General features: G+C 38.8%; 1 protein-coding gene across 2 annotated transcripts in view; it reads left to right on the forward strand.

Annotated features, from left to right (window-relative positions):
- LRP2 (LDL receptor related protein 2) overlaps positions 1-16,314 on the forward strand; it is a gene marked incomplete at both ends in the record, with an annotated part of 118,844 nt that overhangs the window by 68,252 nt on the left and 34,278 nt on the right. For both annotated transcript variants that reach the window (XM_080346928.1, XM_080346929.1), the window contains 12 exons: positions 895-1,815; positions 2,380-2,545; positions 3,403-3,561; positions 6,055-6,344; positions 7,678-7,881; positions 8,262-8,504; positions 10,073-10,198; positions 11,855-11,974; positions 12,729-12,860; positions 13,686-13,887; positions 14,374-14,669; positions 15,172-15,688. In XM_080346928.1, the coding sequence (XP_080203054.1) occupies positions 895-1,815; positions 2,380-2,545; positions 3,403-3,561; positions 6,055-6,344; positions 7,678-7,881; positions 8,262-8,504; positions 10,073-10,198; positions 11,855-11,974; positions 12,729-12,860; positions 13,686-13,887; positions 14,374-14,669; positions 15,172-15,688 (3,376 nt within the window). The remainder of the gene's footprint in view (positions 1-894; positions 1,816-2,379; positions 2,546-3,402; positions 3,562-6,054; positions 6,345-7,677; positions 7,882-8,261; positions 8,505-10,072; positions 10,199-11,854; positions 11,975-12,728; positions 12,861-13,685; positions 13,888-14,373; positions 14,670-15,171; positions 15,689-16,314) is intronic.

The following is a 16,314-nucleotide window of genomic DNA, read 5'->3' on the forward strand; positions in this document are numbered from 1 at the left end:
AGATATATAGAACCTTTTCTCTCATGATGCTTTTGTAATTCTCTTGGGTCTCTTTTCCTGTTTGTTCATTCATTAGTAGCTGTTATCCAGTATACTACTATACTTTATTACCAAAGTGGAAAACCAGAAGAAGAGTGCACAAAAGTTGTCTGATGACATTATTGATAAGAAAGAAGGGACCCTTTATCTACCCTCAGATTGCTGTAAACAAACCTTATAAATTATAGTGAACAGTAAAGAAAGCAGAAGAAGTACTTTAGTTTTGAACTTTGATTTTCCCAGCTGCACTTCCTGTTCCTATTTAAACATATGAGAGAATAATTCAAACGTTAAGTCTTCAGAAAGTGATCATCAACTCTAAGTTGCTGACCATTGTCGTTAATACATTTATTTTATACATACTGTATATAATATTTTGCAAAAGTTATTCTGTTGATTGATATGCTTGTTGAGATGTGCTTTAGAATAATAATCTACTGTATACATTTCATTTAGTTACTGTAGACAGTGCTGTGCCATAACATTTGATAGTTGGGCATTGTAAAAGGTAAAGAGATAAGAATATGGAAGGGCAAGCCAAAGGCTTAGATTTAAAAGAAAAAATAAAGTGCACCTAAAGAACAACTGTACTTAATGCACTTTTGATCTTATGTCATTGATTTGCCCCATGGAAATCCATGAAGATTTCAAAGTTAATTGACTGTTGTCAGTTTGGGTGTCTTCTAATTCTCAAAGTGTAGGCAAGTTCCTTATGCTTCTGACTGCTGAGATGTTTATGGATATTTGTTTTATAGTTCGGTATTTTATCAACTCATGTTTCTTGGGTGTTAATGCTATATGTTGACATCCTGTTTTGTTTATCTGCCTTTTTTTTTTTTTTTTCTTTAAAAACAGGAAATCTTTATTTTACAAATGCATTCCTGGCAGAGACTTTTATAGAAGTTTTGCGTTTAAACACAACTTATCGCCGTGTTCTGCTTAAAACTACCATAGATATGCCAAGGCACATAGTAGTCGACCCCAAAAACAGATATCTGTTCTGGGCAGATTATGGGCAAAATCCGAAGATTGAACGTGCATTTCTTGACTGCACCAACAGAACAGTTCTTGTATCCGAGGGCATTGTCACACCTCGTGGGCTGGCCATAGATCACAGCAATGGATACATTTACTGGGTGGATGATTCCCTAGATATGATTGCAAGAATTCAGCCCGATGGTGGTGAAGTTGAAATCGTGCGTTACGGCAGTCGTTATCCGACTCCATATGGTATCACCATATTTGGAAATTCTATGATCTGGGTAGATCGGAACCTGAAAAAAGTCTTCCAAGCCAGCAAGGAGCCAGGCAATACTGATCAACCAACAGTAATACGAGACAACATTAACTGGCTAAGGGATGTTACCATCTTCGACAGGCGTTTCCAGTCACGTTCGCCCCTTGATGTCAACAACAATCCTTGTTTGGACAACAATGGAGGCTGTTCTCACCTGTGTTTTGCCCTGCCTGATGTGCAAACACCCAGATGTGGCTGTGCCTTTGGAACGCTAGGCAGTGATGGCAAGAGATGTTCCATTTCAACTGATGATTACTTGATTTTTGCTCTTGAGAATGCTCTCAGAAGTATCCACCTAGATCCTGAAAATCACAGTCCTCCCTTCCGCACAGTCAATGTGTTAAGAACTGCGGTGGCCCTGGATTTTGACAGCATAAACAACCGAATATATTTTACCCAAAGTTATCCTTCGGGGACAGGAAGAATCAGTTATATTAGTATCTACCCAGGAATTAGCTCTCCAACGGTAATTGCATCTGGTAAGTGCACTGAAATGTGACACAAAGTAAGTGTATTGAAAATAATGGACTGCAGCACCTAGCACTATTTCAGCAGGTATTTTTATGCTAATGATCAAGGTAGACTATTTAATTAAGATGTTTGAAATGCTCCTTTTGATTCTTCTCATTAGTTTTTTCTTCTTCTGAGATTCTTATTTCATCTTGAGGACAATGAAATGGAAATATAAAACTGATTAAATATTTTTATTATATATACAGAAAAGTATATGCAATAAATTAAAATTATATATAGCAAATTAATCTTACAGAGTGAGGGATGATTCCTGCTACTTGGAGAACAGCAACCAGAACTTAGGTCTATGTGAGCAAAAAGTCTTTGTAACACTATTGCATACACAGAACTGCCTGAGTCTTAAGTATTAGTTCTTGAGTATTAGTTTTAAATGGACAAATTTGCATTGATACCAATGGCTTTTTAAGAACATCTTTGGTGTTGCCATATTATGATAGGTGAAGAGTATTCTAGTGTCTCAGGAAACTATACTGAATTTGTGTGTGTGTGTTTGCTTGCATGTGCCTAAGACCTGGGTACTCCAGATGGCATAGCCTTTGACTGGATCAACAACAGAGTTTACTACAGTGAGTACCTCAATCAGACCATCAGCTCAATGGCTGTGGATGGCTCCAACCGCACAGTGATCGCCCGGGTTCCACGACCAAGAGCCATTGTGTTAGATCCCTGCAGAGGGTATGTGTTCCTCTCCATATACTTTATTTTGACTGCAGGTGAAACTACAATTTAGACTTTGACGAAAGCTGCCAGATCCTTCCTGTCCTGAGCCATGGGTTCCAGCTGTGCATAGCCATCCTAGATCTGACTCTTCAGGTTTAAGTTTTCCAAGCTGATCTCAGCCTCAGAGATTTGAATTTTCTTCTGAGATATTTAGAACATTTGTCAATCTGTAGTGTATGAGGCTCCACTTAATGCTGGTGAGAGCTAGGTGCTGGGGGTAAATGAGAACGATGTTCAAAGCAGGTATTTGTCAAGCAACTAATCATCCTTCATTTGCTGTGTAAGGCAGAAAAATAAAAAGGGTATTTCTTGAAACCAAGATTTCTTCAAGAATATCATATCATATCATGATAATGAGGTGACATCGCCAAGAGATCTCTCTATTTTGAGTCTTGTATAATCTTTCCCTTTTTCTATCATATTTCCTGCGTGCCTCAGAGGAGTTCTTGTTTCAATATCAGAACATTCCCCGAGAGGCTGGGGGCATTATTCTATTATACTGTATTTCTTATTTAATCACCAATTACACTGTATTTCAAATGAAGAAAGATAAGAAAGAGATGAATTGACTTCACTGGATTCCCCTAGGAGCTGGAAAAACTTTTCTGAAGTTCATTCAAGTGGAGCCCAGGGATCCCTGCTTGAAGATGTCCTTGTCAAAGTGGGCCAAAACAGAGGAAAAAGTTGTTTTCCACTAGTTTTGCCCTACACACTTCAGTGAGAGACACCAGGGTGGAGATATCCGGGAGCAGATAAGAGCTTCATGAGCTTTATTTGTTGAATAGATAACCTTATAGTCATGTTATTGACAGGTATATGTACTGGACTGACTGGAGTTCAAATGCAAAGATAGAACGAGCTACACTTGGAGGAAACTTCAGAACACCTATTGTGAGCACCAATTTGGTATGGCCAAATGGGCTTACCCTGGACTATGAAGAACAGCAGCTATACTGGGCTGATGCAAATCTGTATGTATTGATAGCATACTTGTTGATTTACATTTGGTTATTTTTTAATACATTGATTATTTATTTTCCCTCATTTTTTAAACTATTTTTCAGCATTTCAATGGGATTTGATACTTTGTATTATAGAATGTTAAGAGTTACTTAATAGTGATGCAAAGCTAAGTCTTGATATTGATGTGGAACTACTGTGCCATAAGGAGTTTTGTTATGCCACAGTCTAGATTTAGCCCACTGCTTTATGGCATTTGTACCTGCTGGCAGTTTGTTCATCTTCCTTGCAACTTAGGACTTTTACAAGCATCCCCTGTAACAAATATAATCCTAGTGCACATTTTATGTCATTCATTGTTTGTGGTTAATTCTTGTCACCTGTGGAATTTGGCATGGTGTTCTTGTTGTTGCCTACCAGGCAGAACTCTGCCCTTCAATTTATGCCACCACTATTTCTGCTGTCAGCAAGAAGGTTTTTAAAAATAATTTCCTTTGCATCCATTCGAATTCACCCATGGTCTCAGAGAAATCACTGCAGCGGTTAGACCTTTCCCCTCTGGTTCCTTCAGCACAACAGTTCTTTTGTAGGCTTCTCCTTCACTGTGATGGAAAAGTGATGTCTGTAATGTAGTAACTGTGGTGGTCTGTGCCTGTGTGGGATCTTCTGGGAAGAAGTTGATCTGATTTGGATTCATCTGTGTGCAGGAGGAAAGGGCACCCTCTGTTTTAAGGGGAGTATAGGATGTCAAATGAGACATCCTCTTTTCTCTTTCAGACTCTAGTTAATAGAGCTAGGGAAGCATATTATTAAACTGTGAAGTCCTGTTTATTCTGACTTTCATGGGGAGGGCCTTTACCCGTTCAGAGGGACAAGGTACCAGAATGGGGTAAGATGTGAAGACCAGACACTCAAAAATGACAATGCTCTTTACCTCTGAAGGCACCAAGGGAATCCAAGGGTGAGCCATATATTCTCCTCCATTTTAACTCTTGCTTATTCTCATCTTGCTTATGCTCATTTTCCAAGGGTGCTATCCCGTTTCCTCTAAAATAGGATTTCTTTTATTTTGTTCTAGACCACCCTGTTGCCTTTTAAGAGTTGTGGTACAATTAGGCACACCCAACTCTTTAGATTCATCTCAAGCAGATGGAATGTATGTGCTGGTTGTGTTCTGTTCCTTTCACGTAACTTCACAGGTTACTGCACACAACATTGTAAGCATCCCTCCCGGATAGCATGCTGACACTTGGGAAATATGTACAGGGCTCCTACTAAAAAGCTTCCTGTGGCATAGAAGGGTAAAATTACCTGACCCCGTATTTCAGGAGAGTTGCATTTGAGCTTATTTTCTTTTGTAGAAGCCCAATTTCATAGAAAAGTGCCTTTCTGCACTTTTCCCACAACTGTTCCTTCACATTAAAGCTTTTGCCTTATGAAGTGTCTGCCTGTTATTATTTTCCTATAATAATCACTAAAATTCTATGTTTCCTTCTACTGCTTTTATGAAATGCAGCTTTTTCCTTCTTACTAGTGATGACAAGAGAGATGAGCTGTTCAGCTTATTGAGAAATTCCTTATCAGCTCATTTTCTCTCATTGGCCATTTCCGTTCTTATTCAACCCACACTGGCAGTCCAGTAAATGCCTTAAATACAATCAGTAATAATTAAATTTTGTCTCTAGCAGAGACTTAAACGCACAGTTCCTTTAAGATTAGATAAAATAAGTTCAAGTGATTGTTTCTTACTGCTAATGCTAAGTTGTTGCTGTAGCAATTCTCTGTTTCTGTGAGAACTCTTGGTGGCTTGATCCAGAGGGTGGTGCTCTGTGGCTCCTTGAAGTCCTGTTTTTTGGAATTTTGTTTATCATTGCAAACATTGTTCCTAAGATAGAATCAAAACTGGAAGATCAACTAGTAAGCAATGTTTATCTTACGCTATATATTTGTGGCAATTAGATATATTACATATATGGTGCTTATATGTATATTAGAACTGTTTTTCCCTCCTGTATTATGTGAGAAATAGCAGAAAATGCATGTTTATACCCTCATAGATTTGCTTGTATTTCCTGATTGTCTAAATTTGGATCTGCAGAAGATTAGACTGAAACAAAAGCATGTCCCATTTCATGGGACTGTTGGCTTGCTCCTATTAATAGTATAAGAAGTCATTAACATCGCACACATTGAGGAAGTGTATTCTCTCATGAAGTTTTGCATTCATTTTCTCTCTCAGTAGCGTAGTTGTTTAAACATTTAAATCTTCAGCCTGATTGCTCCCGGTATGTTATTGTGTCAGTATTACAGAGCTGCTACTCTGCATCACTATTTAAGCCATAGATTGGAAAATTTGAGATATTAAACTCAAAACAGCACCCTACATATTGGTGCACATTACTGAAATGGTGGATACTAGTTGCAAGACTAATTGGGGCATGGCTGTATACACAAGTTAAAATACTTCTTTCTTTTAAGATGTAATGATGTCTTTGTTATTTTAGGCAGAAGATTGAGCGATGCACTCTCACTGGTACAAATCGTGAGGTAATTGTTAGCACTGCTCTGCATCCATTTGCAATGACTTTGTTTGATCAGCACATATATTGGACAGACTGGAACACACGAAGCATTTACCGAGCTAATAAGTATGATGGTTCAGATCAGATTGTGATGATCATGAATCTTCCACGAAGACCAATGGATATTCATGTCTGGGCAAAAAGTAAGCAGCAGCAGTGTACAAACCCCTGCAACCAATTCAATGGTGGCTGCAGTCACATCTGTGCACCAGGTAAGCTGTTATACTTGATGACTGAAGCTATTAGAGTGTCTGCTCATAATATAACAGTTTTAGTCACATGGGGACAGCTGAAATGTTTATTTTTCCTTTTATTTTATTTATAAATGCAATCAAAATGATTGTCATTCAAGGTCATGGTATTTTACCAACACAACTGTGGGTTGTGTCTGAGAACTGTCACAACTAAGAATTACAGATTTCTCTGATGTAAACCAAAACATTGTTTTCTGGGTTTTTAACTTTTTTTTCCCCCCATGGGATGAGACAGGAAGTGAGATCTGCAGAATATGGTTACCTTAGGAATACATACTGATGTGCTGTATACTGAACAGATGTTTCCTATCACATATGTAAAAAATCTTTATGGTCAGTATTTCTTTATCCCATGGTATTATGAAGTCTTTCCCTAATGATTAATTTCCAAACTAAACGTTTCTACTGCCTCATTTTAAATGTTGGACAATTACTAAGAAGATAGCACAAAGTACACAAAGCACACATTTTTATCTACATGGTGGGGCGGGTGTCCTTTTGAGTCATGGACTCCAGAAACATGGTCTGTATCATCAACTGCATATTGAGGTGAGACCTGAGTGATGTATGTATGTCATCTTGTATCTCTCCTTTTGCATGTGTAAGGAGAGAGTTGAAGTGATCCAACAGGTCACCAGTCCAGATGGTCAGGAAACCAGAATGGCAGTGTACCCAAAGAGCATCCCTGTTACTGGGCTGATTTGTGTGTTGTGGATTTTTGGAAGTTTCCATCCTTGACTTTGCAGAACTCATTCAGTGTCTGCTTTCAGTTTTAGCGTCTTAAATGCCCTTAAAGATCTGTCTTGCCTGAAAACAACTCAAACTTCTCATTGATTTTGAGAAGAGCAGTTAGTCTGGCGCTAGAACTTCTGAAACCCATTTAGATTTTGAAGGATAGTCTCAGCTGGTGTAGATCTGATATTTGAAAGTATCAGATACCCTCTTGCTACACCCAAAAACTCTTTGGACAACAAGCAAATATTAAGATACTCCAAATTCTGATCTCAGTTCCTCTATGGAACTCTGAAATACCTCTTGTGGGTTTTAATGGGTTTGCAAATATGCTTAACTGAGATAAAAATCTGGCTAAGACACCACATTTCTGTCTGACCAGATAGATCTTAAAGGAGTGGTGAGAATTTCATTGCCTTTTCCATTGTTACAGGTAGAAACATGTCACAGAACCCTATCTAAAGCATTGATGCTAAATTTGTTTCATTTTTTGTCTCTCCCTTTTTTTTTGATTTTTTTTTTTAATTATTATTTTTTAAACTGTCAAACATAAATTTAGGTCCAGCTGGTGCAGAATGTCAGTGCCCCTCTGAAGGTCGCTGGTATTTAGCCAATAATAACAAGCACTGTATTGTGGATAACGGTACCAGGTGTGATACTAGTTTCTTCACATGCCTTAATGGGCAGTGTATCTCCGAGCGATGGAAATGCGACAACGACAATGATTGTGGTGATGGCAGTGATGAGTTGGAAAGCGTGTGTGGTAAGCATTTAAAATAACTGCATGAGAAAGTGATGTCTTGTCTGTACTGTATTCTCTGTCACTTTTATGGCTTTACGATCATGGATCTTATGGCTGTAGTTTGGAAAGAATCCCTTGCTTGCTTACAGACTGGAGGTCTGAATAGCAACTGATTTGCTCTAGAATCCAAAAGCAGTATAGTATTGAATTTTTATAACGTGTAGCAAATTTCTACTTTGTTTAACTCAAATACGTATTTTACTTTTCATGCAGTCCGTTTTGCTGCTGTGTTTGCCCTGGCAGGTAAAAAACATTGTGATTTTACTTGTTACTTTGTCAGAGAACTTAGATTCCGTTTTATCTATGTATATTTTTTTCTAATATATTTTTTTTTCCTACAGCTTTCCATACTTGTCAGCCAACAGCTTTTACCTGTGGCAATGGGCGCTGCATACCCTATCATTACCGCTGTGATCACTACAATGACTGTGGAGATAACAGTGATGAGGTTGGCTGCTTGTTCCGAACTTGTGACTCCCACACAGAATTTACTTGCAATAATGGAAGGTGTATATCTCTTCAGTACGTCTGCAATGGAGTAAACAACTGTTACGATAATGGCACATCAGATGAGAGAAATTGCCGTAAGTTTATCCTAATTACGTAGTGCCTATTTGAGTCTGACTCTTTGGAGGCAAATGTGTTTGTGTGTCAAGAACTATGACAAAAATCAGCAAGGAGGATAAAAGTTTTCTTTACTTATGTTACACAAAGATTCTGCTTTGTGTTATTTGAAGAAATTAGAATTGTTGAAAGCTATTCCAGAGTACTTTTAAGATACTAAATGATAACTATTGCTTTAAATCAGGGGTCTCAAAGTCATTTTCATCGGGGGCCACATCAGCCTCGTGGTTGCCTTCAAAGGGCCAAATGTAATTTTAGGACTGCATAAATGTAGGTAGTAACATTCAGCCCTTTGAAGGCAACCGCTAGGCTGATGTGGCCTCCAGTGAAAATGAGTTTGACAGACCTGTGTTAAATAGTCTGCCTTGATGCAATAAATGCTCATGCAGTGCTTAATGTTAGGTCTTGTGAGTAGTCCCATGAACTTCAAAAAGATTATTTAAGATGAGTTTGCTGCAGGGTTTGTAGTTTTGCAGGATTAGTCTGGAGTTTGACAGTGGGTTTTTATTTTGTATCATGCTGTATTAATGTCACAGTTTAACCCTAGCCAGCAACTAAGCACCACGCAGCCACTCACTCGTGCCCCCTGTGTGCCTCCTCTCCCCAGTGGGGTGAGGGAGAGAATCAGAAGAATAAAAGCGAGAAAACTTGTGGATGGAGATACAGACAGTTTAATAAGTAAAGCAAAAGCCATGAACACAAGCAAAGCAAAGCAAGGAATTCATTCACAACTTCCCATAGACAGGCAGGTCTTCAGCCATCTCCAGGAAAGCCAGGATCCATCACACATAATGGTTACTTGGAAAGACAGATGCCATCACACCTAACATCCCCCTCATTCCTCCTTCTTCCCCCAGCTTTATATGCTGGGCATGATGTCATATGCTATGGAATATATGGAGACACAGCTCTCCTGGCTGTGTCCCCTCCCAGCCTCTTGTGCACCTCTAACCTCCTTGCTCGTGGGTGGTGCGAGAAGCAGAAAAGGCCCTGACTCTGTATAAGCCCTGATAAGCAATAACAAAAACATCCCCGTAGTATCAACACTGTTACCAGCACAAATGCAAACCATCGCCCTATACTAGCTGCTAAGAAGAAAATTAATTCTATCCCAGCCAAAACCAGCACAATTATACTAGATTTAAACATTATTTGTGACAATTTTTTTATTGCCAGTGAAATCTGAATATTTGAAATTCTTGGTCTGTTAGACATTTGTAGTTGGTCTGATGATTCATATAGTACCAGCTGGTTGCAAACGCAAGCATTGCAGTGTGAATACACGTCAGTCCACATTCCCTCACCCGCAATTATTGGCATGTGTTTCTTTGGTCATGTTTTTGTCAATAAAAGCAGTTGTCTAGTTGTTTCCATATAGCATGAGCAGTATTGGTGCACTTTAGCAAGTGAGTGACATGGGACTCTTTTTAACAATATTGTGTATCTTTCAATAAGATGCAACTTAACAGTTTTAAAAAAAGCTCTAAAGAACTTTTGCTTTTTTATTTTTTCCCCTCTCTTCTTAAAGCGGATCGCACTTGCCAGTCTGGTTTTACAAAATGTCAAAGTACAAATATTTGCATTCCTCGAACGTATTTGTGTGACGGTGATAATGACTGTGGAGATATGAGTGACGAGAGCCCTACTCACTGTGGTAAGTTAATAGGGAATCGGTTACTTTTCTTGTGTGTCAGTAATTTACTCTACTGGTCTTTACTTTTGACATAGCTCCAAGTGTCCTCAAGACATCTACTCTTGTAAAACTGAAGAGTTATAAGGTATATGCATTGTATTATTAGCTCTCAATGATCATGCTTTTATCTAATAAAAAAGACCATAATTTTTTTCAGCATTTTTGTACAGCTTTTGAGGGATCATTACTTTACTTATTTTGTTCTGTATCCTTTATGGTTTTAGAAGGTAATTGGCACTTAAGTATTATAGTGGGTTGGCTTTTTCGAGAACGTAAACATAAAAATAGTTTTCCTTCTAACTGGATGAATTTGTGTATAGTCTCACATGTAATTTCTTGTAGCTCTTTCATGTAGTTATGTATGCCTCAGCATATGGTTTGTTGTTCATTATAGCTTCCAGTTACTGTATAAATGTGTCTAGTTTTCAATCAGACTTAATTACAAACTAGTTTAGCTTTGCTAGTGCAGATATTTGTATTAGGTAGTAGTTAGGTAGTACATATGTACATAAAATGTTTTGGATCGCTTTGTAAAACATACTGGATATTTGCAGATAATATTTTATTTTTAGAATTGCCTGAGTGGATTATTTTTGCCTTCACTAGTTTTCCTAAAGGTAACTGCCTTGAATTAACTATGCCATGATTTTTCTAAAATATGAGTTCAATGTTTCTAGCCAGAATGTGGCCACTTTAATCTATGGACCCCTACATGTCAAAAATATATGGCCATAGTGGGCCTGACACTGCTCATGAAAGGTGTGCTTTGTCCCATCTCCTGTATATGTCCCAGTGGCACTGCTGAATTACTTAAATTGAGAAGTGGTGAAGGGCAAGAAAGAGAGGGAGAATGGGAGATGAAAGAAGCCCCAAGATATAAATGATCAATGTGTTAGTTGCCTTTGATTTCCATCATTAGAGGCACACAGAGGAGAGAATTAAAAGGCCAGACTGTGTCCTTTTTGATGTCTTGAAACCAACAGAGGGTACAGGAAAGTATTGATAACTACTGAAGAAATTATCAAAACCAGTATACCTGCCAGGATCAAGGGAGTCAGCCAAAGTGCAGAAGGAATATTTGCAGTATGCTTAGCTGGAACTATTCAGTGTTACAATTTGTACTTCAGTGTCATTAAGAAAAGATTCCTGCCTGCAAGTGAACAAAAATCGGTGGGAGAACAAGGAAAACATTATCCACCATGAGGTAATACTTCTTTATTGCACATTTTGACTCCTTGTAAAGCATGGAGTCTGCTACTGCCTAGTTTGGGCACTGGAGAAATGAGTATATTGGACTGGGGTCATTTTCTTGTGCACAAGTTTTAAGTATAAATGTAGGAGATGATACTTACAATTGCTGCATGCAGTCTGATTTCCAGGGCAAATTCTGTCTATTTATTAGCTGATACGTATACCCAAGGAGAGAGTTAAGCCCATTGTTTGCACAAAGAGCTCTTTGCAGGTAGGCTGTGAAAAGACATCCTTCCTGGCATAATTTTTTCTCTTTCTTTTTTTGGTGTCTGTAATATTTTTGCATAAAATGGACTCAAAAGCAACTTAAAATGGGTTGGAAAGGTAACAGAAAGAAAGAAGTAATAAATAGGTTTTCTCTTCCAGTCTCACTGACTTGCACAAATAGTGAGTTTCGTTGTACGTCGGGACGTTGTATTCCTGCTCATTGGTACTGTGATCAAGGGATAGACTGTGCTGATGGCTCTGATGAACCTGCCTCTTGTGGTAAGTTTGCATTCAGAAGATACAACACAATGAGTTATTGGAAATCAGTAGTTTCTCTTGTAGGCAGCAGCTTGAGTCTCCAGACTAGGTGGAAAATATGTATCTTCTGAGGTTTATTCACTGACTATAAGTAATCTGAGTAACTGAGTAATTCAAGTCTTAAATACGTAAAGTTATGTATGGAATATGAAGGCTTCTAATTGCCACAATTGATTGCTTTTTATGTGATAACTCTTAATGAATAACCTCCTGTCTGTTTATAAGACTGTGATGGTGGTGAATTAACTAACTAAATTATTTTGATATTGTTTTGGATGGAAAAGCAGATGCAATGCTGTACAGGAAGTGTGTGTGTGCAATAATGCATTTGGGAAGAAAAGGAATGTGGGATGCAGAGGAAGGTGAAAAGAAGTAAATTAATCTCCAGGGGAGAAGAGGAGGGGCTAACTGAAGTCCCTGAGAACTGATATTGCAACATTGTCATTATTCTCACTGTAAAAGTGGGCATAACACAAGGCAGAACAGCCTTCTGTGATTTAAGCACGGCTGATAGCTCACTTTTCACACTTGCTGGAGTTGCATCTTTAGCTTAAGAAAATGTCTTGCAGCTTATACCTTAAGTGTCTTACCCTTAAGCTTCTCTTTTACATTTCATTATCGTAAGATTCTCCCTAAAATACTCTCCTCAGCAGATTTTCATGGCAGTGCAGGTTAGTTTATTATAACAAGCAGAGTGATTGTGTTCATTTTTAAGTGCCCCAAGTGCGAACTTGTTCAAGCGACCAGTTCAGATGTGATGATGGAAGATGTATCCCAGCAACATGGATCTGTGATGGTGATAATGACTGTGGGGATATGAGTGATGAGGATCAAAGACATAATTGTGGTAGGTGTTTAATGCAAACAGATACTACACTTTGTTTTGCATGCATTTTTTAGAAAAGAAACAGCCTCCAAAACCCCACTTTCTACCAATTTTTCTGTCCATAAAGGTGCACATTAATCATGAGGTACACCCTTTGTTTTCCTTATATTGAATTAAAATTGAATATTTTACTGGTAAGAAAAAAATATTGTTCAAATTTTGCAATCACTTTTCTTTGAATTGTTGAGTTCAAATGGAGATATAATTAGCCTGGGTTGTTTGTATGATCTGGGCAGCAATAGCAGCTTCAGTGGAAAATACTCCCTGATCATCACGCATTACCTCTTATGCATATTAATAACAATGTGATTTTGGCATAACTTCTGTAAAAATGAGTGAGCAAAGCAAGTGTGACTGTTTAGAGGGCGAACAAAGAAGAGACGGTTCACCAAGCTGGAGCTTGGAATACCTTGAAGAAATCAGGGGACAGAGAGCTGAAGCCTAATACCTGTCCAGTTTCCAGAATATATGGCCAGGAGCATGAAAAGCTTGTACTGAGAATGCAGCAAGATCCAGAGTTCTGCACATGCCAACATTGGCTAAGGAATTCTAAAGTGCTTTGGCTTGCAGTCAGCCTCCCTGAAGAGCAGTGCTCAGTGAAAATTAGTGGGAATGAGTATGAGTTTTGTACTCCAGTGCAGTGGTTTCTGTCTCTGCATGTGCAGCGGAGCATGGCCATGTTGAGGATTAGGTGTGGGTATCCAGGCTGCGTGTGTGTGCGGAGGGAGAGGGTCTTACGTGTGCGGAGGATGACGTGGCGTGTCAGTGAACTTGCTCTTCTTCCAGCAAACCACAACTGCACAGCGGCAGAGTTCACATGCGCCAACAACCGCCCCCCGCTCCGGAGGTGCATTCCTCGGGCATGGGTCTGTGATGGTGATGCTGACTGCAGTGATGCATTGGATGAACACCAGAACTGTACACGGAGATCTTGCACAGCAAATGAGTTTACTTGTAGTAATGGCTTGTGTATCCGAAACACATACAGGTTTGTAACTACCTGAGCTGCTGCAGAAATTGTCAAAATTTGCTTAAAGTGAAGAAGCTAATTCAACCTTTTTTTTACACTATGTATTTGTGTATATTTTTTTCACAATATGTTGCTGCTAAGTAGATCTGCATATTGTAATGAAACTATTTATCCATGCTGCATTCATGCACTAGTTTTAAGTTGAAAATGCTTTTGAATTTTCTATGCTAATATCCTTAGTGCTCACCATTAGCTTTTAATCATTTTTATTGTGCCTAGTAACCTCTCTGGGAGTGATTCTGTTCAGCTTGTAATGCATACAGGGAATACAAGCGGGACTCACAGGATCAGATTCTATATAATATGACCCTGTTTTCTGAAAGTCTTCCATTGAAGCTATTAATATCTGACCTTCTTTGTGAATCAGGAGAGTGTATCTATCCCTCTTTCCTAGGGATAAAGGTTGCCTTTGTATATTTTTAAAAAGTGTTTATTCTTTTCCAGATGTGACAGGCGGAATGACTGTGGTGACAGCAGTGATGAAAGGGGATGCATCTATGAACCATGTCAACAGCACCAGTTCACTTGTCAGAATGGGCGCTGCATTTCCAAGGCCTACATCTGTGATGGGGATAATGACTGTGGTGATGAATCTGATGAGCTGGAGCATCTTTGTAGTACACCAGAAGCAACATGCTCTCCCCATCACTTTAAATGTGACAATGGAAACTGCATTGAAATGGTCAAAGTCTGTAATCGGCTGGATGATTGCTTAGATAACAGTGATGAAAAAGGATGTGGTATGTGTAAATTTATTTATACTGTCTCTAATTTAAAATGCTTAGGCAGCCCCCAAAAAATGAACCCTTAAGACAATTGCTTAATTACAATTGTGTCTATTCCATGGTGGTCTCTCAGAAGCATTATAAGAAATGTATATATCTAATTTTTTAAAATTAAATCATACTTTTTATGTACTGTTTTAACAAACTGTGAAAATTATCTAAGTATATAAACTGTAGATGTAGTTTATACGCTATTATGTATTGCCCTTACATTTCTAAAAGACACAATTCATAAATGTATATTTTGCACTCAGCATCTTGGTGACAGACCTCAAAGAAGCTAGAATAATTTTACACTAGGTTAGATTATTTTCCTTGCTCCTTTATTACAGCAGCCCACATCACATTCAGCATTTTCAGGCAGTAGCAGGGGGAGAGAGCCCAAGTACATTGGAAAGTGATGGCACTATTTTCTCTGCTAGCTGGTTCCTTGAACAGAACTGCTTTCCTTCCCTAGGTATAAACGAATGCAGCGACCCTTCAATCAGTGGATGTGATCATGACTGCACAGACACACAGACAAGTTTCTACTGTTCTTGTCATGCTGGATACAAACTTATGTCTGATAAACGGACTTGTGATGATATTGATGAGTGCAATGAAACTCCATCAGTATGTAGCCAGATTTGTGAGAACACAGCTGGCTCCTACATCTGTAAGTGTGCCCCAGGCTATATCCGGGAGCCTGACGGAAAAAGTTGCCGGCAAAATAGTAACATCTCCCCATACCTTATTTTTAGCAACCGTTACTATCTGAGAAATCTCACAGCAGATGGCCAGTCTTACTCTCTCATTTTGCAAGGACTGAGAAATGTGGTGGCACTGGACTTTGACAGGGTGGAAAAGAGGTTGTACTGGATTGATGTGGGGAGGAAGGTCATTGAACGAATGTTCCTAAATGGAACAAATAAGGAGGCAGTGATAAGTGATGATGTGCCCAACGGGGAAGGTATCGCTGTTGACTGGGTTGGCAGGTAAGAAAATACGCTTTCTGTCTTTCTGAGATACTAAGGAAATGGTGTGTGAGGGAGTTTAGCTTTGTTTTTTTCTCCTACTTCATATGAAATCCCCAGTGAGCACTGAGATTGTTTTGGGTTGTGGATATAGTCTTATACAACTGAACTGCTTATCAGCATCCAATACATTCGTAAGACTTTAATTGCTCTCATATCTAGTGTACTGATGTTCTATCGGGGTTGCTCTCGTCAATAACAAGGTGTGAGCCTTGTTGAAAAACTTGTTAGGAAACCATTATTGAACAGACCAGGCAAGCAAGCAGGTGGGATGCTACATGTGGCTGTGGGGTAGGGGCTCTGAGCTTTGCATCTTCATTCCTTTGCTAGCAGTTGTTGGGCTTGATGCAGGCTTTGCTCTGTGCATGAACAATATATTACAACAGGTAACTAGATTCCAGTAAGGTAAATAATAATGAACATTAACGAAATTTAGCTCCTGTACCAATGTGAAGAGCATGTTTCATTGGCTCTTGAAAAATGCGTCTTTAACTGACACTCAAACAATGTGATCCACATCATTTGCTGTAAGGAGGGCAGTAGAAGGGTGAAGTAGTTGGGGAGCACTTTGCGTAGTCATTTTTAAT

Source organism: Nesoenas mayeri, assembly GCF_963082525.1.
Source record: "Nesoenas mayeri genome assembly, chromosome: 6".
NCBI lineage: Eukaryota > Metazoa > Chordata > Aves > Columbiformes > Columbidae > Nesoenas > Nesoenas mayeri.